At 44.1% G+C, this 26,434-nt stretch overlaps 1 protein-coding gene across 1 annotated transcript; it reads right to left on the reverse strand.

The window, feature by feature from the left end:
• LOC306788980 (potassium/sodium hyperpolarization-activated cyclic nucleotide-gated channel 2) lies at window positions 1-23,885 on the reverse strand (the record flags this gene model as incomplete). Its single annotated transcript, XM_079284723.1, has 8 exons — window positions 1-950; window positions 1,495-1,659; window positions 1,772-2,012; window positions 2,284-2,430; window positions 10,499-10,717; window positions 17,918-18,079; window positions 20,075-20,498; window positions 22,675-23,885. 8 exons carry the CDS (start codon window positions 23,883-23,885, stop codon window positions 1-3), a joined length of 3,519 nt encoding a protein of 1,172 aa, XP_079140849.1.
• Window positions 23,886-26,434: the final 2,549 nt, after the last annotated feature.

The following is a 26,434-nucleotide window of genomic DNA, read 5'->3' on the forward strand; positions in this document are numbered from 1 at the left end:
TCACAAGTTGGAAGACAGCCGGGATCTGGCAGAGTCTAGCTCTGGAAGGCTGACAATTGAATCTTTCTTGGGAACTCCAGAGTCTGGAGGTCCTGACCCAGCAGCTGCTGCTACTGCCCCCATTCCAGCAGGTCCACTGGGAGGGGGTACGGAGGCAAAGGCAACCCTTTGTTGAGCTCCTGCCAATCTCACCACCCCCGAGGGCCCTGGCAGGCTGGGGTGAGTGGGCTGAGGGGGACCGATGGAGTTGTTGGATGTGCGGGTGGATTGTGGAGGGCTGGGGGCTGCAGAGGCAGCTTGTTGCGTTCCCTCCTGGGGAAGTGAGAGCTGGGAGGCAGATATGGCCCGTGAATCCTGGCTCAAGCTACCTGCATGAAGGGAGTGGGTGCTCTTGTGTGAGGCAGCCCTCTGCTGGGTCTGTGGTGGGCTGGGAGCATGGTGCTGTACAAGGGACAATTGTGAACCAGAGGGTCCTGCGCTTGCCATGTACTGGAAAGTCCGTCCTGGGGCTGCGAGCGGGCTTTGGACAGGCGGGCTGGAGATGGCAGATCCAAACGCCCCTCCGAACGTTTGAGGGGGTTGAGACTGAAGAGGAGACATGGCGACTGGGCTGGCCAGATTCTGCATCACATGGAACCGTCGCACCATGCGAGGAGACTGCAGAGTCCCTGGACCCACCAGCGGACTCGCCATTTGAGGACAAAAGCTCATAGCCACAGCCTGCTGAAGCGTGGCGATAGCGGAACCCGACTGCGGCTGGCCAGGGGGAGCAAAGATACCTCCGATGGACGGGGTCATAGACATGGCCCGTGGCCGCTGCAGGTCCACCAACTTTACCATCTCACGGTCGTACTTGACAATCTCCTGGATCAGCTCGTTCTCCTGGTTGTTGAAGACACCAGAGTTGAGATCATGCTGAACCTTGTGCGTCAGGGTGGAATTCTTCTTACCTACAGAAAAAAATGAATGGATTCATGACTAAGGATGAGGCAAAGAGGACAAAAAGCAGAACACAAACGGATCTGGAAAGGTAGAACAACATGGATTAGAAATGGCATGGGATGTCCTTCAAATCAGGTACATCCTCGAGCACAACAAGCCCTGTACTCTCATCTTCTGTTACAGTGTCCTGTGTTATTCTGAGGGAACAGCACGGCTCATTTTACTGTCTATTTTAACATTAATATTCTGGATAGACTTTCAAAGCACAATACCATTTTGTTCTGAGTACATGAGGTTAATTTTAGAGTTTTTTAATTTGAAAAAAAAGCTTTATTAACAGACTTACAAATATGCAATCCAGATGTTACATGTGTTTGTACTGCTAGTCATATGTATGACTGCATCAGTAGCTGCAACCTTCGGTCATTCGGACAAGATATGTACTTCATCCCCAGAACCTGCACCATCGCGTTTAATAAAAAATAAAATCAATTGTACCCATATGTACCCAACTCTTATCTTATGCACGCATTCACTGGAGGAACTTTTTACCTATGCGGTCGAGACGGTCAATGGCAACAGTCTCGAAGGCGCGTCTCATCATGGGATATTCTTCCAGCACCTCATTGAAGTGGTCAACAGACAGAGAGTAGAGGCGACAGTAAGTCTCCGCTCGCACGCTGGCTGTTCGCCGACCCCTCGTCAATAAACAGATCTCTGAAACGAAGAAGGGTAAAGTGCATCAGCATTAAAAAGAAATAAAATGTCACCATCAGAGAAACAAAGAGAGAAAAGAGAAAAAAAGAGAAAGCTACAAACTGTGTCCTACCGCCAAAATAAGAGCCATCAGAAAGCTTCATTGCCAGAGTGCCCTTAGTGATGACGCTGCAGACTCCGTGCTGAATGAAGTACATTTTCTTCCCAATGGTGCCTTCCCTTATAATGTAATCATGCGGCTGGAATACCTCAAAGCGCAGCTTGGTCAACATGGCCGTCACAAAGTACGGCTCGGCGTTGGCAAACAGCGGCATGGATGCCACCAGCTTGCGACAGTTGAAGTTCACAATTTCCTAAGAAAAGACAGATGGTTTGGTGAGAACTATCTGTCACATGTGCAACTGCAGCACTACACTGCAGTCACGTATGAAGGCTGAGTTCAGGGATTTTCGTAATAAATGTTCATCTTGTAAGTATATGTGACAACCAACTATGAGGCTTAAAACAAATACTGCTTTATCTGTATTTTCAAAATCAAACAAGTACCTCAAACACAAAAAGAATCCATCAGTACAGGACTTCATATGTAGAGATTGCGTGTCTTATTGTCGATTCATGTCTTACCTCTCTGAGGGGCTCGCTGAGTTCATCCAAAATGCTCTCCTCATCAAACATCTTGCCCTGGTATCTGTGCTCATAGTAGTCATGGATTTTCTGTCGGAAGTCGGAAGGCAGCTTGTGGAAGGACATATACTGCTCCACTTGTTTGTACTGAGAGGGAGCGAGACGGACAGAGGTAATGTTCTGTTAATGCAGTTTACATAATAAAACAGTTTTCCCGCTGGAACAATGTTTAGTTGTATTAAGTCTGGTGATATTCTGTATTTTTCTTATTGCCAGAAAAATCCAATGAAGAGGATCCAAAACCAACAACGCTCTGATCCCACCAACAAGTGCAGTGTGTGTAGTCATAGCCTGAAAAAGCGGACTCGTCTGTGCCAAACAGCTCCATTGTTGTCCAAAAAATATCAAAAACACATCAATGAGCCACACTGTTGACTTGGTGACATGTTCCTTCATTATGATGAGAATGGGCACTGGAGTGTATTTTAAGTTAATCCCACAAACATGCTGTTAAATACTCACTACAGAACTAAATGTGTATTTTTCCACAGCTGAAAATAGCCACATGTTGTACAGCACAAGGGATCTGATCATGTATGCGCCCATATCGTTACACACTAATGTTAATACACACAGTAGGAATGTAGAGATCTTTGGATGGATGTACAAAGCAAAGCAAAATATAACCTTTGCTAAGCAGTTACATGTGTTTTTTTTTTCTTACTACATTGATAGCTACACTCAGTTGGCAGTCTAATGCAATGCTGGCAGTATGTCTTACCTTTATAAAGGTTATAATGTCAGTTTATATTAATACAGTTTTAGAGAGGTGCCTGATTGAAATGTATGGCAATTTCGAGGCTGTAGTTCATGGTGCTGTTGAATTGTATTGCATCGCATTATCCTCAGATGATTTTCTAATACTTCATCATTGGGTGGACAAAATAGTACATTATAGCGCATTGCAATTCAACAGCACCACACGCTACGGCCTCCAAATAGAATGCAGCTTATCAATGAAAATAAACAAGGCGTGTTTCTGAAGGATGACTCAACAAACACATTACAAACTGCACAAAACAGTGCAAGCACATGCCCTTCAGCTGTCAGCTGAAACCAACACACTCCCTTATGCTACCTAGAAGTTAATTGATGCCAGATCAATAGAAAGTGAGAGGACCAACATGGCAACAACACAAACAATCAGCTCCTATTGTTGAGATATGGTAATCGCAATCCATCCAAAGAGCCCACTGAGAAACCAAAAAACTACGGGGCGGACTGGGGAGTGATGGTCGGGTGGTGAATCGAGCCACGAATCCTGACGGAGGCTGCGAGCTAAACAATGAGGTACACCCGCTCGCAGCTCTGGAGCCTCAAAAGCAACATATACGTACCGGTACATGTCTAAATTGGAAATTGTTTGTTCTCAGAGACAGACTGGCTCCCAGTTTCCAAGAGAGATACATACTTGGCAAACAAAGATTGCTAGTTGCACATAACTGAATACGTGTGTACACATGGAGAATCCTGCAGTACAGGGAAATGAAATCCTCACTTTCTTGACAGCAGTGCGCTAACTCACAGCTAAAAAGCACCGCACTATAATGTCATTGCAGCTGATATTGTCATTGCACCTGAAACTAAACAGAACTGTGAGTACCATTTCATATAAGGTCGCAGTAGCGACAGCAACTAAATGATCTCAACTCCAGAACTGACAAAGAGTATTTACAGTGCTGTCAGAAAGTTATTACATTTTGTTTCATTGTTTGATTTGCTATGAAACTAAACCTGTGGGGTTAAAGTGCTGACTCTCAGCTTTACTCAGTGTGATGACATCCACATCAGATGAACTGTGTAGGAACTGTAGTGGGTTTGTTTATGTCATTCCATTGTAGGAGGAAGAAAGTAAGTTAACATAATCTTGAATAAAGTCTCCATATTTCATATTTGTGTGCACATTTTTCAATAGCTGGCTGAACTCTATGACCCGAAGACATCGGCAGACACTTGGCATCCTCCCCTGTGATGCTCTGCCAGGTTTGTACTCTTCACTTCTTGCTTATTTAAGGCCCTTTCAAAGTTCACTCTGGTCTTCAGTAACAGAAACACATACTGTTTCTTTAGGAATATTCTGGTAAATATTATCCTGGTGCTTTACATGCTTTATCCCACCAAACACCTCCCCTCTTTGGGATTGTCTGCCTAAATTAAAACAAATGGACTATTTTTTTAACTATTACTATTTCATTTGACCCTTGCGATTCATTTGGACTAACATTTTCAAGGATTTGTTTTTCTCTGTTTAACTGCCAATTTGTGATTTGTCAATGAGTGAGAAATGATTTTTGTGCTTGTAAATTAGGAGACACCTTATTTTGAAGGGTTTTAAAGGTTTTTAAGAGATTAACCATGACTGTCCCCCTCAGGAGTATTTGACCAAATACCTGCCAAACTAATGACATTCCCATCAGCCTCAGCTGTACTTTCCCCTCTAATTACAAAATGTTAGCAGGTTAACATGCCTAAGTATAGCCTCAGAGCTGCCAGCATAGCTGTAAGTGTTTTACCACCTCCGCTGAAAAGCCAAAAATCGAATCCAGAAAAAAATGTCCATAATACTGGCAGTGTGTTAAAGCCTCAGCGTCTCTATTCTATTTCGAATCCGATGTGCTAGATTACAGAGTCAAAACAGTGAAAACAAATACTTTCTGACCTGTATGTAGGATTAATGCGACCAAATACTGCTTTTGCAGAGAGGATGTTGATATACATTGACCCCACATTGCTAGACAAGAAAAGTATTGTCTCTCTGCCCAGAATGAATAGCAATGTGTGTTTCTGACTGTTACCGTCACCCACAATGCTTCCTTCTGCCATATAACATCAACATAAATAAACCAAACATGTAACGTTTGAATTATTTAGCATCTACGTAAGTTAAAATCCCCTGGACGGAGGGCAGCGGCACAGCTCCTCTGATCTTCCGGAGTTACACAACACAATTTCTCACCTGCATGAGTGACTCTGCTTCCTGACATTTGCAGATGGAGAGTGGCCTGAAGAAGTGACCCCGTGTCACAACTCTTTACCCGACGTGTCGGAGCTGACGCTGCAGCTGGTGAGCCTTTCATAGAATAGAAATGCCGATTGTGAACAAAGTGTAGGTGAGGGGCGGCCAAGCAGCCGTGGTTAGACTGTGACTCTAAATGAATGAGGCAGCACAAAGCCTATCTGATTGAACTTAGATGGTGGCATTTAATGACTTGACTTTGAGAGCCATGTCACATTGCGGCGTATCGATCGTCACCAGGCCAACCTGAAATCTCCCAAGTGTCACAGAGGAGAGGGAGCGAACATTTGGCCGGTGCGTCACAGCACCCACGGGGGACTGACAAATCCCCAAATGAGAGTGAAAATTACATCAATTTTCAGTGTCACTTTGATGACACTGCATGCGGCAGCAAAGTGCTCCGCCAACATTTTGTCATTTAAACTTCTGCTTTTGGGAACTCGTTGCATTTAGTGATGATTATTCAGACGGAAATTTATGGGGAGTTTTGTCTTTGACTTTGATTATATTTTTGAACTTTTATATCCACTAACTACTGACCCAATATAGCTCTCGGCTTTGTATCATTTCCACTCCTTCTTTCTTTCCTTTCCTCCTGTTTCCTCTCCTCTCATCTCCTCTCCTCTTCCCTCCTCCTGCTCATTCATCCTACAACCTCTCTCCATTGGAAATGCTCATTCGGGTTCATCCCAAACGGCCATGTGGATGTATAATTCATTCACTTAATTCCCTGCTAAATCGCCTGATTATATTATGCAGCACATTTACCAAAGAGAAGAAAATCAGATCGCGTAAGTCGGAGCATGTCTCGTCTTTCTTCAATTCAGGGACGTGTACACAGGGAGGAACAACACACTGTGGGGTCTCACACAGTACAAAGTCTCGTTAAATGAAATGAGACTTCTTAGGAAACACTGATATTCCTACAATTCAGTCAAAGGGAGTGGCGACCAAAGGAGACTGGCAGATAAGGGTTCATCAAACACACTTTCTACTCCAGGAGTGAATATCATTCATTGCTAAGGGATGCTGTTTTTGTTGTAGAAGATAGCGTAGGAATTTCTTTGGCCCCTATCTTTGCACAGTCAGCCGGGCTCAGGATAATTTGTGCGATCAGTGACAAACCGTCTGGCTAATAGAAGACAGATCACTGTTGTTGATGATAGAGGGAGCAGAGAAGGAGTGTGTGTGTGTGTGTGGGGGGGGGGGGGTATGAAACAATCTTGTATCCTGTCTTATGACACATAATGGCAGAGAGGTCAAACTGATGTCTGCTCTCTGTCTTGCTGTTTCTCAGGAGCGCTGATTCATGGTAAAACCCCACGTCACATTAAGTGAGGATAATTGATGCAAGAAGGTGTAAAGTTATATGAACTAGTCTATTGTCTGCTGCATGTTACAAGGCTGGGTTATCTCAAATGTTTATTATTTAAATTAAATGTGTATGAATGAATAGCACAGGTGTAAATCGATCTAGCTGCTCCAGTTTCATGGTCCTGGTTGTGCATGCTGGCTCGTTTGTGACACCTGTGCTTTTCCTGCTTTGAGGTAAAAATATCTTCCCCTGAAAATGTCTCTCATATGTTAAATCTTCCGAATGAATTTTTATTTACACTTCATCAAAACGAAAGTGGCGTCACATTTTCTAAAGTAGATGCTGGGTGACTAAACGTAGTTATCATGTTAATTAAACAATGATATATCTGTCAACTGATGTAATGCAATGATCACCTATCCATACCTTGAGACCAAAATCTGTCGAAATTGTATCACGGAGTGCACCCAAAAGCTTATCAGACCAAACTTCACAAGCCAATAAGGAGTTTAGGTGTATCCTCTCCAAACAGGTCCAAATGAATACACGGGTCGGACAAATGTCAGTGAAGCACAGCGTTACATGCCCACACAGTCACGTCATATTGTTACACCCTAATTATAAGTACGTCTGAAAATCGTCAGCCTTGCAGTTAGAGACATTTCCTGAATTTCTGACAGTGACGATTTGTCCCGCTTGGTGAAAAGAACTACAGAATTGTTAACAGACTGCAAGCTAAATAACTGACTGCATCCCTGGGTGTTGCATCTAAATATAATCCAACACGAACGTCACTGTAATGGATTCAGATGGTTTAAAATAGTTTATCTGTATCTGGTTTCACTTGTTAAATACATAACACCAGAAAAGAATACTGTGTGAACTCTCAGGTTGGTTTTCATGCTCTTCTTATTATGCCGACAGTGCACGAATTAAGCACGAGACAAAGTTTAATCAGGCAAAATAAGTGAAAACACCTCTGTGTCTGTTTGTGCACCCTGGAGTGTGAGGAGTGTGTAAATGCTGCATTTTCTAGCGCCCTTACAACGGATTACATAAAAGAGGGTAATGTCAGAATCACAAAGTCAAAATCACAGAATATAATGCACCAAAAGAAGGTGTTTCTACTGGCCAAACATGCAAGTATGAAGGTCAGATATCAACAAACAATGATAACAACAAACATGAATTCTGACGTGTAACTTTCAACAGAAACACATGCCCGAATTGGTCATTTGCATTGTTTCCGAAGGTGCATTAAAGGTGGCACAAGTGAGACTATTTCTTTCTATTTTAGGTCTATTAGCCCTCCTGTTGTGTGCTCTGTTACTCTGTATAAATACTCATAGGTCTCTGCACCAAAGCCACCAAGCCAGATTCTCCCTAAATTCAACCAGCATGCATTGTGAGTCTGACATTACTGCCGGGCTGAAATGGAAACCTCCACAGAATGCTAGCACGAGCCTCACTGGGGCTGTAACAGACTGCCAGCAGACTTGTTTTGCTAACACTCTCCAAATGATAAAAATGTCACTCACAATCCGATCTGGAGGAGTGGCGAATTCACCCAGCAGCATCGGCATCAGCCTCACTGGCATGGCTGGCACTTTTCTGCCAGCCATGCCAGTGAGGCTGAACTGAAAAGTTTTAATAACCACGTCTTCAGCTCAAATACTAATCCTCACAGAGCAGCAGAAAAATACTTTGCACTCGGAAAAAGGAAAATCAGACGACGAGAAAAAGACTTTTGGGTAAATGCACTTTCCTGCACTCAGCGGCATAAATATATATGCTGGGATGGGGTGACGATGCATTAGCAAATATCTAAATATGAGCGAATACTCAAAAAAGCACACAGCATTATGAACACATTTCTGACGTGAAAGCATGTTTGTTTCTTACTTCTCAATTTATCCTTAATTAAACTGAATAAAACGACAGGCTGTTTAAACTTTACAACTCATCACTGCTCCTAAATACATAAGACACTACTGCTCGTGGTGCAACTTTAACTGGATACTTAAAGCTGAGGTGAAAACGTTCAACCATCAGCAACAGGAAAGGGGGGCAGAATGATTTATACCCAAGCGTCCAGCCACATGGCTGCAGGAAAAAAACCTAAGGGGAGCTCCAAACAATGGCAGCTCGATAAAACGCTGACAAAAACACCCTAAACGATGTGAAACAGACAGTGTTGAAATGTCTCACCGTGCACCAGGATTTAGCCCTGAGCCCTACCGTCTCCCACAGGTTCCCCCCCCCCCCCCCCCCTTGCTTTGCTCCCTGTAGCAGACAGTTAGCAGTAGCACTGCACCTCTCAAGGACACCACCAACAGACAGGATAGAGAGGGAGGAGAGGGAGAAAGAGAGAGAAATTCTGATCGAAACGAGAGGAGAGAGGGATAAAGATAAGAGGAAGATGGGGAGCTGAAAATCAGGTGGAAATATTTTAAAGGTGGATGAAAAGAGAAAAGAGGGGATGAGCTAATGAAAAGAGGGATAGTGAAAGATGCAAACAGATGATACAGAGTGCAGGTAGAGTGAGAGCCAGGGAATGAGTGATCAGGAAGAGAGGAAGAGAGGCCGCCATGGTTGCTTATGTCACCTTCAGGATGACATTGGCAGGACACACAGGTCTGCTGCCTCATCAATTCTACTGCTGCCCAAGGGGACATTATATCTCACACACACACACTCTCTCTCTCTCTCTCTCTCTCTCTCTCTCTCTCTCTCTCTCTCTATGTCTCGTTCTCTCTCTCCCACATCAGCCCCCACGCACACATAGGTCCAGCCCCTGGCGACGTGGCTCTACCTGGCCGAACACACCCGCAGCCTCTGATTGGCTGCTGAGAGCCAGCAACACACCCCCTGCTCCCCAGCCAGCGAGACTCTGCTTGGAAACAGAGAGGCTGTGCCGTTACCACTACAGGCCACTGCTGCAGCACTGCTCAGCACTGCTCAGCACTGCTCTGATCCCCAACCGTGTTTCTGATAGGCGAAGAAAAATACGACCTAATGACCATATAAGAGTGGTTAAACAGTGTCTGGTATTGTGCGATTTAGGTCAAAACCCAAAGCCGAGTGGTGTGACCTGATGCTACACCGGGCTGTTAGAAAATTACACACACAGAAAAAAAATGTCCACTCGTGTTTATGGTTATCAAATCCTGCGTTTTAAATCAATAATGGATGAGCCTACAATATCTTAAATTTACATTTAATCAGTGACATTTAACGTGACATCAGCTGCAGCCAATCACGAACAAAGACACAGGAGAAGAAAGAGAAATAACAAGCTCTACCATTGTTCAGATCAACTAAGATCATTTTTAGTATTGACCACTGAAGGAGCTCTTCAACTGCACTGGCCCACCAGTGGGTCAATCAGCACAAAACTACCGCTGTGCAGCCAAACATAGTTGAAACCGTCACCTAAACCAAAGCTACCGACCCGATACCAGTGATCTTCTTTTCACAAATGTAATATCTGTAAAATGATTCTATATATAAGGTAATGTGAGGCTGTAACTACACCACAGCTCTCAAAGATATAGCGTGCTAATTGAAGAGCTTTGGAGGTGCTGGTAGGTGGATTTCCCCTTCATGCTAAGTTAGCTGGCTGGTGATGGTAGCTTCATATTTACTGTAGAGACATGAGAGTTGTACTGATTTTTTTTCTCGGCAAGAAAGCAAATATTTCATAAAATGTCAATCTTTTCCTTCAAGGGGAAATAAAAGTGGGAAAACTGGATATTAAGAGGTTAACAGGAAACAAGAAAAGGTTGGAGAACATGGGACGGAGGTGATTTAATGAAGCTCCTCACCTTTTCCTGATACTGCCGTCTGGAGGAGTCCAGGGACTGGATAAGAGCTGTTGCATGGCCAATGAAAACAGCATAGCAAGTCGCTCCCACAATCATACTCAACATGGTTAGCCAGATGTCTGAAAGACTCTCCGGGGCCTGCCGGCCATAACCGATGCACAGCATGTGGCTCATTGCCTTGAACACGGCAAAGGAGTACAGCTCTGACCAGGTATCATTCTGTGGAGAGAGAGAAAAGGGAGATAAGCAAATAGTTAAAGACATCAATGTTACATAAAGAGACATGTTTTGAGGGAGAGTGGTGGCAGAGAGTCAGAAGAAAAGCTTTGGGGACAGCGGGGTCGTGGAACAGCACTTAAACAAATGTGAACTCCAGGGACGGAGTTGCATTAGAAGGAGAGAGGGAGGAAGAGGAGACGACATCAGGGGAATCCTTCGAGGCCTAATCAGTAAAGTAGAGACGGTTTGGAAATTATTTCCTCAGAGAGGAATGATAATGAGAGGTCATTAAATATGCCCTTTCAGAGCTGTGTGAGTAGGAATCTACAACAGGCGGGGACCACCAGGCTGCTTGTTTTGAGACTCACGAAAGGGGCACACTTGTGGTCGAAAGCTACAAAAACATCAAGAGGCATTTCTCATGTTGTTCGATCCCTTTGATGACATATGTCCTAAATGTAAATAGTGGCTCTGTGTCATTCCAGTGCAGTTTTAAGCCAAAACTCCCTTCGTCACAAAAGAGACTGATGAAGGTGAATGATAAATCCGAACAAGCTCCATTGATCTGATACTTTTGTCCACCAGCTCCCTTTGTTTCCCTTTTTGCTTTCATTAGCTCCAACTGTGGTGACCTCGACCTGAACACACTGCTGACACCAATTAATATAAAGGTAAAGCCAAAAGCCAGGTTGAAGTCCAGGTTTTTGGGTTTAATTTAAATCTTGCTACCAGGGGAACTACAATCTCCAGCCTCTTAGAGCCTGCTCAAGGGCACAAAACACAACATCTTCTATCTTAGCTCCTGACACAAACACACACACACACACACTCTCATAATCTCTAGATTTGTAGCAGTCTATACACAGAGGTTACAGTCTGCATTCAGCAAAGGCAATTGACTATATCCTCTCATAACTTATAGAGGAGCATCGGCAGTCTATTAGTGGATGTGCCATCACATTATAAAACCTCTTTTTAAATTAAAATAACTAAATCAGCCCCATCACTATCTTGTTAAAGCCAGCTCCAAAATGAAATGTCAACATTTCACGAGTTAAGAAAGTTGCTATATCATGTAAAATGTGTTATTTGAAATTGCAACAGGCACTGTTTTATTGATTAAATGATGAATAAATCAGTAACAACAAATTGGTCAACAATTAAATAAATCACTATTTGCAACCCCTGAGAAGTGAACTATCGAGCAAATGTACAAAATACATCAACAATACAGCAGCATGTGTCGTGTGTAAGAGGCACGACATTAAAGGGCCACACGGGGATACGAGGACTTCTCCGTCACAAGCAGAGAAAAAATGAAGACTCCAAAAATAAAGACAGCTCCACCAAGTGGGCTGAGGCTCAATGATGTCTGTGAAAACAGAAAGAGAAACAGTGGACTGAAACAGATTGAATAATAGATGAACGATGAGCACTTTGATTCTGAAATAACACAGGCAAGACAGAGGGAGAAAGAGACTCCTAAGTCTCAACAGCCCTCCCCAGAGATCTCAGTTTGGGAACTATCCGTTCCTTTGTTGGTAATCAGCGACTCCATTAGCTGCAGATAGTCTGTTTGAAGTTGGCTGATAACGCAAAGGGCTTTAAATTGATCTTCCACTGTCTTAAAATGCCTCTTTGTTTATATGCTGCTGCGGCCTTGCTGTGCAGCAGGCCTCATATATCGCACATCATGTACTCACACGTAAATTTCCCCTGCCAAACAGAATGACCAGAGGTTAGGCGTGTGCCTTACAGAAGTCGCTAACTGTACCAGCACTGAGCGCGGAGTGTGTGATAATTCAAGTGAGGTGATATTGTGAGGCTGTTATGCTCATTGGAAAGAAAACCAAAATTCTAGATGGAAAAAAAAACAGTTTTTAAACTTAAGCAGTGACATGAATGTAACAATTAGACAGAGGGTGATGTCAGAATGAAGGTCTTTGGTAGCATATATCAGAAAGGTTCATCAGGGGTTTGTCATGAGAACTAAAGTGTTACGATATGTGCGTGGCAGAATTACAAAGTTCACTGGTGTGAGGGTGGTGTAAGCAAAAAGGTGAGAAAGCTAGTGTTGGGTGAGGTAAAGAGATGTATGAAAATAGTCCTTATTTATTTCTGGTGAAGCATAAATTATGTTCAAAAGCATCAGTGTTTTCATCCTTTTGTTCCACTGTTAGCACCAGTTTAGAGTGTTAGCATACATATGTACGGCTGAGTCTGATGAGAGTATTAGAAAGGAATATCTGGTCCAAACTGTATCGTAATCCATCCGATGGTTGTCACTTCACTATGAAACACAAATGTCAATCTCATGGTGGCTGTAGAGGAAAAGTCGGGGGATCGCCGAAATCACGAGGATTTAGCCTCTGAGGAACAATACATGTCTGTACAAATTTCTATAGCAATCCTTCTGATAGTTGTTATATTTCAGTCTGGATCAATGTGGTGGACCGACACACCGACACGGCCATCCCTAGAGCTACAAATGACAAAAAGTGCACCGAGGGACGGACACAGAAGAAGGTGAATGTTTGCCCTATTAGCAGTCTCATCACTTCACACTTCCCTGGCTGAGGGACTGATCGGTGCAGGGATGGAAGAAATGACAGCGACAGATGCAGATAATGGAAAATAGCGTTGTATCAGACTGAATGATCGACCACTATGTGCGTGTCCAACGGCTGATAAGCCGGACAAATATCAAAAGATAATGGACACACATGTAACAAAGCCTCTGTCAGCTCTGCTTCCTCTCTTTGTGTCTCTGTCGTCCTCTCTTTGTGTCTGCCTCAGTGAGTGTGTGTGGGCTGGGCTGTGTTGCTTGGGAATGAGGAAGGCAGGGCATCCTCATCCCTCGACAGTTCATTCAAAGGCCAAAAGAAAAGCGTCTCAACGTAGTCTGTCCTTCAACATGAACACTGCGTGATCGCTTATGGTTAAAGATGTTCAGGAAGTACACGACATGAGAGGATTGATATAATATGTTTGTGCGAGAGGTATGAAACTAGAGATGGCCAGCCTGCTTAGCTTAGCAAGGCTGGAAGCAGAGGGAAACACAACTTGTCGTTTCTACATTGTGTATTGATTAAACAAACAACTTGTTAATCGGTGAGCTTTAGGGTGGGTTGTATTTTCTTCCCACTTTGGACAGAGCCAGGCTGTTTCCCCCTGCTTTAAGTTTTTAAGCTAAGCTAACCATACTCCAGATGGGGCTCAGTATCTCACACACAGATATGAGAGTGGTATTGTTCTTCCCATCTAACTATTGGCAAGAAAATAAATAACCATATTTCGCAGTGTCAAACTATTCCTTTAAAAGCTGTTGCACACATGCATGTGCAGACAAGTATTCAGCATCTCTAAGTTCAGTATAACAAACTCTTCACACTATGATAAGAAATCGGAATTGAGGTTTCTATTTCTTGACTTTTGGCCTCTGGGATCAAGCGCCAAAAACGTAGGATCTCCCACAATGCAACTTAATAGCTTAATTGCTTGGTAAATGCCTGTCTATCAAGCTTAGAGTTGAATATGTAGTCACTCCAGAGTGACAGAAAACACTATACGAGTGTTATCACAAGCTGAGTGGGAATAATTATTATTAAACTAACCTTTATGTGTAAAAATAGTTCGTCGGTTATTTATGTTTGTTCATGTTGTTAAATATTTCCTTAGTATGTAAAGTGTGTGAAGACTTTTGATGAATTCGGCTGGAAAGGCTAAAGCAACTATTAAGCCTATTTTGTTGTTGTGGGACAGTCTAGAATTCAAACCAGTAAGTTTGCTTTGAGACCATTATTTTTTTCTCTGTGATCTTACTAACATCTAAGATGCCATGACGACGACTGTATCACTTAACTGGAGAGGGCTTGGTTGGTAACATGTCAGCATTTTGAAATGGTCCCTATCAGAGTGACCCGATGCAACAAAACACTGTCTCCAAAACAGCAACATTTGCACTTCAACACAATAAGCTCACTGCTTCTGAAGTAATGGTTCAGTACAGTCACTGCACTTCTTGCTTGAGCAGGATACTGTAGCACTACATGCCCTCAACACAATGAGATTCTTCAGAACAAAAACATCTGAGTTCCTCTGGGACAGAGATGATCTCATCTTTTCTCTCCTCCTCGCTCAGGAAACAAACACCACATCATTACTAGTCCATTTACAGAGGTTAGACAGCAGCTTTCCCTTTTCGTGTTTACAGTGTATCCTTTTACAGGCCTTATGCGTTTACATCCAATTTCCAACGTCCAGCGGTAGACCTGTGATACCGTTTGGTCAAATTAGGTGCGGTGAGTAAATAAAGTGGTTTAACACCATACGAAGTAATTGCCGGCTTATCTTCTCCGAGGGAGCAAACCAGTGTACTGCAAAGCCCCCTCCTGCTGATGTCAGCGGGGGATAATCAGAAAAAGACGTCTCTGTGATGTGGATACAGTAAGGAATGGGTACACACACAGTTGTAATTACAGAGTTGAAACCGTACACCCTGTGTCTGTCAGTTAGCGCTGCTGTCGCTATCATTACCTTGTCGCCTCCACTGATGCAGCGAGTGCTCTGCCACCAAACCGCACTCCACCATGGAGATTAACTATGTGGCTGACAAAGCTGCGTAAAGCTAATGCTAAATATAAACCAAATGAAATGCATTGACGGAATTGGGGTGCACTGAAAAAGACGACCTATGTTCCCTGAGGTCTTGAAAGTTTGACTGAATCCAATTACTGGTTGGTGGATGTCATCCAAAGTTACAGTGTTGTCAACGCCCTCCATGGGTCCTGCCTTTGGGCCCCTCACCACCAGTGCCACTGCAGGGTGTGAGACATGATAGATGGCCTGGCTTAAACACAATGGCTCATGTTTCAAGTTCTCAGCCACTCAATAGGGGGGCGGTCTCAGGTAGCTGTCGGCAGCCTGTACCATGCCAGGGAGGCCCTTTGGTTTGAGAGTGACGGCTCTCTGGAGACGGGCTGTCTTTGATTCTACAGATAGAGAGAGCACTGGGGGAATCAGTGGCCTGTCACCTCCAAACTTCATCATCCTGGACTTCAAACGCTGCACGCAGCACAAGGTTGTCCTCTTGTGAGTCATGTAAGTTCATAAAGGCAGAAATATTAGGAAAATAACTGAAATATTTATCAATTTTCAAAATAGTTGCTCATTACCTTTCTGTTGATCAACGTATTGATTAATCGACGAACCGTTTCAGCTCCAACGACCTCAACATATCAATCAGCCTTACTATTTGGTTTCTATTTTTGTTTCTATTGTATTACTTTCATGTTTGTTTTTAAAGAAAATACATGTATACAAGGATTCAGTATTGGCTTTGCTTTGTTAAGTAAAGTAAGGTAAAATGTATATAGCAAATAAGAAAACATAAATAACTCAATGTGACCATACAAGGGCCAATACTTTACAAGAACAGTTTTTAAAACATGAAACGTATTTATAAAGGCACAATAAACAGTCAAATACGCAATAAAAACATTGATTAAAAGCAGACCTAGAGCATGATTTTTACCCAAACGCCAGTTTAAACAGGTGTGTCTTGAGCTGATTTTTAAACAAAGTCACAGACTCAGCAAACCGTAGGGGTGCAGGCAGAGCATTACACAACTTTGGTGCTACTGCCTCAAAAGCTCGCTCACCACGGGTCTTAAGGCGAGTGTGTGAGACGGAAAGCAATTTGAACACGTTTGACCTGGGAGCACGGGCTGGTAAATAATGGCGAAGTAGTTCAGCCACACATGCAGGAGTTTGACCGTCTCTAGTTCAGCTGTTGATACTACAAATCTCAGTTTACTAATATTTCTTAGGTGGAAAAAACAAGATCTGGACAGTTGTTTAACATGGGGGGGGGGGGGGTCAAACAACAAGGATTGGTCAAATATTACATACGTACATTTGTGTGAATGTATTTCAGTGCAAACAGCTGAAGGATGCAGTTAAAGGCAACGTGTGATGACGTCTGTATCATCAAAGACTTGTCTTGGATATGGTCGAGAGTCTGCCTCAGGGAGAGTGGACACACCTGCTCTGGCTAAAGTCTCTCAACGTCTGCATTCTGGTTTTATAACATTTAGGTACACGTAGCTTAAATGTTGTCTTTTATATTATCTCAGAATTTACCCGATCTGTTTAAAACCTGATTTGGACCTGTGTCTCATGTCTGGGTTAGTGTGCTCTCCCCTCACCCAGTAAAAGGCTCACAGACAGGACGTATAAACAACCAGCTTTTATCTCTGTGAGATAGACACGGCAACAAAGAGCCCAGCTGCCAGGTTATACCACCTCCCCATCCCTCTGTTTTCCCCTTTTATCTTTCCTGTCATCAGCCCACCATGCTGAAGAGGAGGCACGGAGGGATCTAGAGGTGTGCTTCAAATCTCTCCGGTTTCGTTTTCACAGCTTCTTCTTCGGTATCCCACGGTTGTGTTGTCTGGCCTACCGGCTGAATGCTTTTGCAGAAGCCAGTGATTTGAATCATTTTCTTGATTTCCTGGAAAGAAATACTGACCTTTCCTCCTGATTCAGTAATAGCATAATTGCAACAATCATCCCTTAGGATAATAATGGTTCCCTGAATGGTGGAGTGCAAAGTGGACCATATTGATCGAAATTACAGGATAACGATCGCAGCTAACCTACACGATCCCTCCGCTTTAGCCCCACTAGTAGCATGGCTCTAGGGGTGGAAACGTTGGCAGGTCACTTTGGTTCAGACTGAATAAAAATGAATAAATATCTTAACAACTGCTGCATGGATTGCCGTGAAATTTTGCACTGACATTCGTGGTCCTGAGAGGATGAAGCCAACTGACATTTATGTTCCCCTGACTTTTCATGTAGCGCCATTATCAGGTCACAATTTCATTAGTGTGGCTAATAGTTCTGGTCTTAAAATTTAAATAAAGCTCTTTCAAATGCAAACGTTCACACACAGATTGAGCCTTTCCACTGTCCTTACTAGAGCATGAGGGTTCCTGTTTTAGTTAAGACAAGAAAGAGTTTATCATGGCCATGAAACACTGATTGACATTCAGCCAATATTTTCTGATGGCGGCCAGAAAGAATAAATATTCTGTGACCACCGTTCTTTACCAATTAACACAGAATCAAAGACGCAAATCCAGTTCCGGGGTGATATGAGCAACTTGTTATGCGCAGACATGAATCCCTGTCACATACCTCCATCTTGTTGAGGGACACCCAGCAGTCTGAGGGGAAGTCCTGCAGCATGGGAACCAGGAACTGTAGGCAGCCGTCCCAGTGACACAGCAGCAGCATCATACCAATCAGGTTAAATATCCGCATCACCGCACTGGCCAGGTCATAGGTCATATGGAAGATCTGGAGGGAGACAATAAGACAAACTGGGCTGAGACATATAGAGACTGAGAATATGTTGGATTTTGCAATATAAACTCTGTGAATATGGCTTTCCTATATTTGTCAATTTAGACATTGACTTCATATCTCAGTGACAGCCTGGACTGGCTTACCACTCGGCCCCACAGTCTCCTTTGGATTGTATCAAGTTTGATCAATGAGTAGGGGAGACAGGTTCTCATCGGTCCCACATCAAACACAGCAAGAGCAGCAAGACATTTGTTACAAAGAGACACATGACATCAATCAGAGGCTCAAACATGCACAAAAAGTCCAGTCACACACAAAACACTCACGCAAGCCTGCAGGCACACTGATATGCCAACAACACATGCAGACAGACGTGCCAACACCTACACAAATTCAAACACAGAGTGATGGGCAGGGGCCATCATGATCCTTAACAACTGATAGTCTGTGTCGTCTCACACATCAATCATTCTGAGTCACTGGACAGTCACTTCGGCCAATCATCTATGACCTGGCTGACTTCGAGAAACCGCCCTTTGTTGGGGCTCAATGGCTGCATTTAATACCACACCACTCTTTATGAGGTCTAAACCTGTAGAAGGTACAAAACGTTTCACAGTAAGACATGTACAAAGGTCTGATAAATGGGTCATTTCTTCCTCAGTGCAGCTGAGGTAGAAGAGATACTCTGTGACGGGAGTGAAGAGGAATGAGACTGGACATGAACCACATGTGCTGATCTTTCTAAATGCAGCTTCAACCTTGATGGAGTTTTCATTGTCAGTTTTTATCAATCAGCAACTGACAAAATGGACTCATTTGTCATATTGTTGTCATGAGAGAAACTGTACTGTCCACGGTCGTGTTGCGCTGGCTGATGGAAACGTTCAGCACCATGGACAGCTCCAAGAGTGTTACAGGAACTTTAAACTAGTTTAGAGTCGAGATTCTTGGATTTTCAAAATAAACATTTCCTGTGTCAGCCTCTCACTCTCTGCCACATTTCTATTCTCATTCTGCATGCCAAGTATCACTTCCCATCATGCACCACTGTGTGTGTATGTGTGCGTGCATTACATCATATCTTCGGAAATCCAATTATCCAAAGGTCAAGTTAGCAGCCGAGCCCTTCTGCGCTGCTCATTTCTGCAAAATGCCAACACTGGGTTGCCAATACTGGCATGAACGAAAAGTACAGAGATCTTGTGACATTGTTGGACCTCCTGTCTCCCAGGCTGAACCTCCTTCCTTTGAGGAAGGAGTCCGATGGAGAAGCTGAAGCAGGGCCACGACTTAATGCATGCCTCACAGGGTAAATAAAAGCTGAGTGGCCATGAAGGGCAGGGCTGGGTCGTTGAGTTCAGTCTTCAGTGGACTACCTAGCAACAGCACCCATTTTCATATCCAAAGTCTATCAGTCAGGCCTCTGAGGAAATGGCAGCGTACCTAACCTCTCCCGATCCCTTTAAATGAACAATTAGTGACATATATAATCACAGTCAACAGCCCCTAGGGCTGAATATTATCATCACCCTCTACCCCACCTGCTCTTCCTCTGGCACTGTAATTGATTAACTGTGTTTGCCCTGGTAATAGGCTGCTTAGTAGACCGCCTGGTGCTGCCTGTGGGACTATCAGGTCAGACAGAGAGACAGAGGGGTAGGGGGGCTTGTGTGAAAATAACAGTCATTAGAATGCAAAGTTTGTGAACATCCTGCTGACATTATACATTTCTCACCAGGTGGCAGGTGAGAACATGAATATAAAGCCTCCAGGCGGAGGAGAGCAGGCCGATCGGAGCAGACAGAGAGGCAGACTGTTGGTTGTTGTTTGGTGACAAGCCAACAATCTGCATATTGGAGGCAAATCAGTGACCTTTTATCACAGACTAGATTGGGTGTTTCTTCCTCTGTGGCTCAGAGTTGTGTGATCAGAGTTAATATAATATTTACGGAGGGACCGTCACACAACATATGCTACTCTTACCTCTTCCCATTGGTGAATGTAGCGTATTAATCTGGACAGCCTCAACAGCCTCAGAAGACTTAGGATCTTGGTAAAGCGGACGATCCTCAGGGCGCGGGCAGTCTTGTACACCTCCGAGTCGATCCCTTGTTCCACTATAAGGAATATGTAATCCACTGGGATGGAGGAGACAAAGTCCACAATGAACCACGTTTTTAAGTACTTCCTCTTAATGGTTTCAGGGTCCAAAATGATGTCCGAATTGTCCTCAATGATGATTCCAGTGCGAAAGTTGAGCACCAGGTCCATGAGGAAGAAGGTGTCAGAGACCACGTTGAAGATGATCCAGGGCGTAGTGGTCTCCTCCTTGAAGAAGGTGATGCCCACGGGGATGATGATCAGGTTGCCCACCATAAACATCAGCATTGTGAAATCCCAGTAGAACCTAACAGGCATGTGTGTTGTGTTGTGTACATGACAGTGTGTGGGTGTGTGTGTGCGTGTGTGTGTGTGTGTGTGTGGAATACAGGAGGGGAAAATGGGGAGGAAGGGAAAAAAGACAAAAATAGAGTCAGACAAGAAAAAGGGAGTTGCTGTGGAAAGCCGATAGGCAAAAGAGATTTCCGAACTCAAGATGGGAAAGTGTAAACAATATTCTTAAAATGCAAAATAAATAATCTTGTGATTGTCTTTGCGCATGGTTGTCTGTGGCTGAAGTGAATGTGCACTTCAGGTTTAATTTTCAAAGTTTTAAATCATGAAAGCAACTTTCCACCTCCTTTCTTAACCCTTCTGTTTTATTGACATTGGCTTGACTGTGTGTAACAATAACTGCAAGGAACTATAATTGCTTAATGTTTGCCAGCTTAATGTGTGTTTTTTCTTTTAGCAAAATCCAATATGTAGAAAAGCTTTAAAGTGATAATTCTTTCCTTACAAAAAAACTGGACTATTTCATGTTATCTATGATGTACTGACATATGTTTCTTACAGTACATAACCTTCACGTGTTTGGGGAAAATTCGACCTCTTATGAACAACCTATTGTATGTAGAAGTATTATCAACACAAATCATAAATATTGAGCATATCCATTGTGTTTAACCGTGTTTTCCAGTCAGGGGGCTTAACTGAGACCCCAAACACAGACAATTTTCTCAAGCTGATAAAAAAACATGCTAAGTATGTTTCTTGAGCTGTTAAACAGGGCCGAGGGTCTCCAGCGCCTCAGACAGCGCATTAGGTTAAATGTATCGACCTTGCCATGCACACGGATACCAAGGGAGCGTCTGTCTTGCTAATTGTTACTAACACTGACGTGGCAGCTCGGTGAATGGGACGGAGAGAGTGAAAGTAGTGAGGTTTGAGCCCGTCAGAGGAAGCTCTGCAGGATAGGTGCAGCGCTGAGTCATTACACTGCGACTTATGCAACAAGCTCCGACTCCTTCACTTCACGGTATAACTACCCCGATGACAATGTTTGAAGGAACTTTGATACTTTAACTGTGCATCGATTAGCATAAGAATCACGGAGAGGGCAGCTATAAAGATTCACATCGCATATGAGCTTGCATTGCAGAGAAAGATGTCCAAAACTCGTAAAAATGCATCTCTGCTGGAGGAAGACATGAGTTTATAGGCTCTGTTGATCTTCTGACTCAGCGTTATGTGACACAAATTACAAATGGGCCAAACATGAATGGCGCTTTCGGGGTGTGGGGGGGGGGGGGTGAAGGTAGCGCTCATACGCGCGAGCCGACTCCAAAATAGACACGAGAGCTGTCCACTCCTTGTGGTGCTGAAACCAGCCAAGAGGAGAACACACTGGTTTCAACGCAATTCAGCGACTGATACATGTCGAAAGAATGAGATGCTAATTTCTCTAAATATTTGGATGACAAATTAGCTGCTGAATGATCCAGTTGGGTTATCGGTGTTAACCAGAGAGCGTCCGTCATTTAAATGAAGGATCCGGGGAGCCCTACAGGCGGATATGTCTCCAGTGAGCATGCTTGAGGTTTTTTCGCACACTTGGCTCAAGGTGACATTCCATTACTGAGTGCATCGCCTATACGCGCACACACACATACACGCGCATAGCCTACATCCTGTCCGCACAGCTCACATCACATAGCATAGCATACCTAATACTACAACGAATATTAACCAGTTCTTTGAAGAACAAAAATAAAGGCGTTGTAAATTAGCCCGAATCAGCGACGTCCTATTTGTTGAATGTGAGCGTGCTGCAAGGAAAGGTGTTAGCAGGCCGGGCTTGTTGAGCATCCCAGACATGCTACTGTATCTGTAGACTGGAATGGGATTTCCTTACAACCTTGAGAGGACACTCTTTGCTCAATTTGCCTGACAACAGGTTGTTTGGGGGGGGGGGAATAAATGGCAGCACGTTGCAGTGCATCGATTCAAATCTCTGGGCTACAGATTCAATCGTAAGGGGTGAAGTGAAAATGCAGCAGCCTGTATAGCCTTGAACAACATGTGTGTGTTCCCATGGAGTCACAGCGGTTACTCACTGTGAAGTTAGTTGAAGATGACAATGAGGAGCCGCACGGGCCCCTCATGACTTTCAACGCGCGGCCAATGGCAGCCCCAGCTCTTACCTGAAATCGCTGTAAGGGTGGATAATCCAATTTCCAGCAGATTTGACCCTCTCTTGCTCTCTCTCCACTGCTTTTTGACTACCATACATGCGCAAGGAGAATTTGTTAACTCCAGGCTGCAGCATATTACTAAACTGCCGCTGCATGAAGCTGACTTGGGTGTCCTGAAGATCCGCGTCCTCGGCGGGCACAATTGGCGGTCCATCCTCCGGCTTCAGGAAGGTGACAGAGTTCCGAGGCTGCTGGGTTTGAGTCTGAGTCGGGCCGTGCAGCGAGGACGACGCTTTCCGGCTCGGTGCGTTAGAGAAGGACACCTTGGAGTCCCTTTTATCGGGGGCACCGCTGGACAAGGGGGTATTGCCGGGGTTTGCGCTCTCTCCTCCGTGCCCCCCGGTCAGGGACCCACCTGGCGTGATCGAGCCGTCCATGCTGGCGGTAGTCGAGTTACAGGCTCCTCGCTTGGCGCTCCCTCCGTCCTCGGCCCTCCCTGACCCCCCTGTCTGCTTCTCCTGCTTGGAGATGATTGAGCGCAGGCTCCCGGTACCCGAGTCCCTCCTGCATTCTCCGTTTTTGTTGCATTTCATACTGGAAATTGGAGCGACGCCTTTGCAACCATCACCCACTGTCGCATTTAAAACCTCGAACGCGACCGCTGATCCCGACGCCTCCGCCCCAGATGCTCTGCTGGTCTCGCCGCGCTGGGCAGCATCGCCCGGAAAGGGTGTCTGGGTCTCGGTAGCTCTGGAGGCAGCAGTGGGCCGTGGAGCGGCAGCAGCGTCCTCTGAGTGCGTATGGCAGGGCTCCTTGTTTGAGTTTCTCCTGGAACCTGAGGACGCGGCTCCCCCTCCTGGCGTAAAGTTCTTCATCCTGATACTGCCGCCGCCGCCTCCTCTTCCTCCTCCTCCTCCTCCACCTCCGCCGCTGCCGCTCCCCCCAGCTCGGCGCAACCGCGGATGCTGGAACCTCGACTCCTCTTCTCCGTCCTCCGTTTCGTCCATCACGACGTCGCTGGCCGCACCGGACTGCTTACCACTCGGTGCTACGGGAGAACCGGCGTCCAGACAGTTCTGGCTGCTGTTGCTTCTCGTGCATTTGGACGCGGCAGCCTTTGGTGCGCTGATGTGGCTCTGTCCGCTGCCGCCCACCGCCTTCTTGTTCATGGTGGCAGCAGACGCCGGCGAAACCTCATTCCTGTCCATGACATTGAGCATATCAAATTTTGCCTCCAATTATCTTCGGAGAAAACCAATCAGAGGTAGAGGGGAGATGGAGAGAAGGAGAAGAAGAGAGAGAGGGAGTGAGAGAGAGAGGACAGAGGTACAGAGGGAGGGGTGGATGTGATTTCTTTGTAAACTACTGCGCTTTTACTTTCACTCGTGTCAAAGATGCTCAAGCCACAAAGTAACTGAGCCCTCGGACTGCTTGTCAAATCTCGTTAAATAAAATGAGCGCATAGCGGCTGCTAATTCAACTCAAGGTGCTTCCAGTCAAGGCCTCTCAGTCACGACGATGAAGCTCGATTTACCTCAAGAAGCTCTTTACAAAAACTCACACAGAAATAGATGCTTAATATGTTGTCAGTCACGGTATAACGACTACAAACGTTTAATTATCACGTGTTAATGAAAATTCAAATGATGTCATATGTTTTTAGAAGGTGCTTTCAATGACAACCGCCCTGATCCGCCCATTGTTGGTGTTTAGTGAACCCTAGCGGCCACTCGAGGGTGTCGCAGAGGTTGAAAGACAAATGTTCATTGTTATGTGATTCTAACAGAACAGAAATGTCAAACGTAGTGCTCAGACACAGGAACAGGTAAACAGTTAAGGTCAATTTATTGACAAAAAGGTAGTTATTGTGCGATATATGTCGCCTCAAAGGTGCCCGATCCTTTGGGTGCTTGTTGGCATGGGTCCATGCCCCCGAGGGAACATATTGTACCTTCCACTTCTCACAAGGTACATTTTGTTTTTGATTTCAGGTTTTTGTTTTTGTTTTGTGCATTGAAAGTACACAATCCAGGCAACAACAGTTTGTACTGTTTTGGAATACAGTGCCAAAGGAGCACTGAGGAGTAATCAGTTTGCTATTCACGTCAGCTCTGTCAGCTACTGCATAATCCGTGCAGGTACTACCTGTAGCAAAGGTCAACAAGTACAGCAGAGGTATTCATGCGGTGCGCACACTGACAGATGCAGGTTCTGCCTGACTATTTGTTGCTCTGGTTTGAACTGCAGGCTGTGAGAATAAAGCAGATGGTTGCACATGTGTAGTGCAGTATAGTAATTACATTTATATTAACATCTCTGTTGGAGGGAATCACACTAGTATATAAAATGGTCTTGAAGCATGTTTGTGCATAAGCTGCAATACTGCAGAGCATTATCCAAACACATGTGGGATATACACCATGATAGTGGAGTGCTTCATCACTGGAGAAGAGATACAATAGTTAGCGTATTATACATCAACATACTTTTAAAATAGGAATTCAAACTAGTGTAGAATTTTCTTTCTGCACAACTTTTATACCTTTTGACATCAGTGCTGGTACGCGTCATCACTCTCTCCCCCTCCCCTCTCCTTCTCTCTGCCGTCCTCCCTCCACTTCAGACAAAACGCTGCACCAAGGTTCACTTCCCATTCCCTGGTGAGGTGACGCAGCGGTGAGACGCTCTCTTCACAGTTTTCAATAAAAGACAGAGACCAAGAGGATGCTGCGATTCACTGAAATGGCAAGAAAATGAAAAGAAGCGTTGGTATGAATGACACAGACACGTTGGAGTACTGCTCAGGAGCTAAAAGGGTTTTTATCTCAAAAGCATTTACCTGATCGGTGAGGAACAAAAGACAAATGTTCTGAAACAGTAAAACTAAATGAGAGGATGATTGAGAATCTCTTGTTTTAAGTCAGCCTTTGCGCTGCCAAGGTCTCGTAAATAAGCCACTAAAAACCAAACAAACAGTATTTCATGTTTGCTTTGGTAACTTCTGGAAGATGAATTAAATTTGTTATTCGTATTTATTTGAATATGTAAACCTCTGGCCTGGTGACTCATCAGCCACCTGTTTGTTAATTATTGCTAAAAAGAAGTCAGCGAGTCAGTTTATCAACATTAACTTTAACATTAACTTCCCCTGTGAAAGTCTTCATGTTTTTTGTGATTTAACTTGTTGAGTCTAGTTTATTTGATATGGACATCACAGTATTTTAGAATTGTAACATACATCTATGACAAAAGACCAGATCCATTATGTTTCGCGTTTGTAGCGAAACGTTAATTTACAAAACTGTCCACAGGATTTAAAGAAAGAAATATGTCCACAAATACATTTTCCAGACTTGACTAGTCAAAATGTCTGCAATTAACAGGATCTATTGGCTGCACCAGCGGTGATTGAGGTGTGTCCTTAAAGGGGCTGAATACAAACAAGTATTTCATATTCTAATTTTGTAATTTAGATATCTTTGTAACCATCTGCTTTCACCATTGTTTAAAAGGGTATTTTTCTGTTGATCAGTTTTAAGAGCCACATTAACTCTTTATTCAATCTTGTAAAGCATCAAAACATAAAAAAAATTCCAAGTGGGGTCTTTTATCCCGATCAACAATTGGGATTTGATTGACATTGAAGCATTATAAAATGTGTTAAAAATAAACCTCCTACAACAGAACAGGTAGGACACGATTGTGAAAACATTCATCATTAACAGGAACTTCAAAACTTGTTTGTTTTAGTACTTTATTGCAACTGTAT

This window comes from Melanostigma gelatinosum, assembly GCF_949748355.1.
Source record: "Melanostigma gelatinosum genome assembly, chromosome: 15".
Lineage (NCBI taxonomy): Eukaryota > Metazoa > Chordata > Actinopteri > Perciformes > Zoarcidae > Melanostigma > Melanostigma gelatinosum.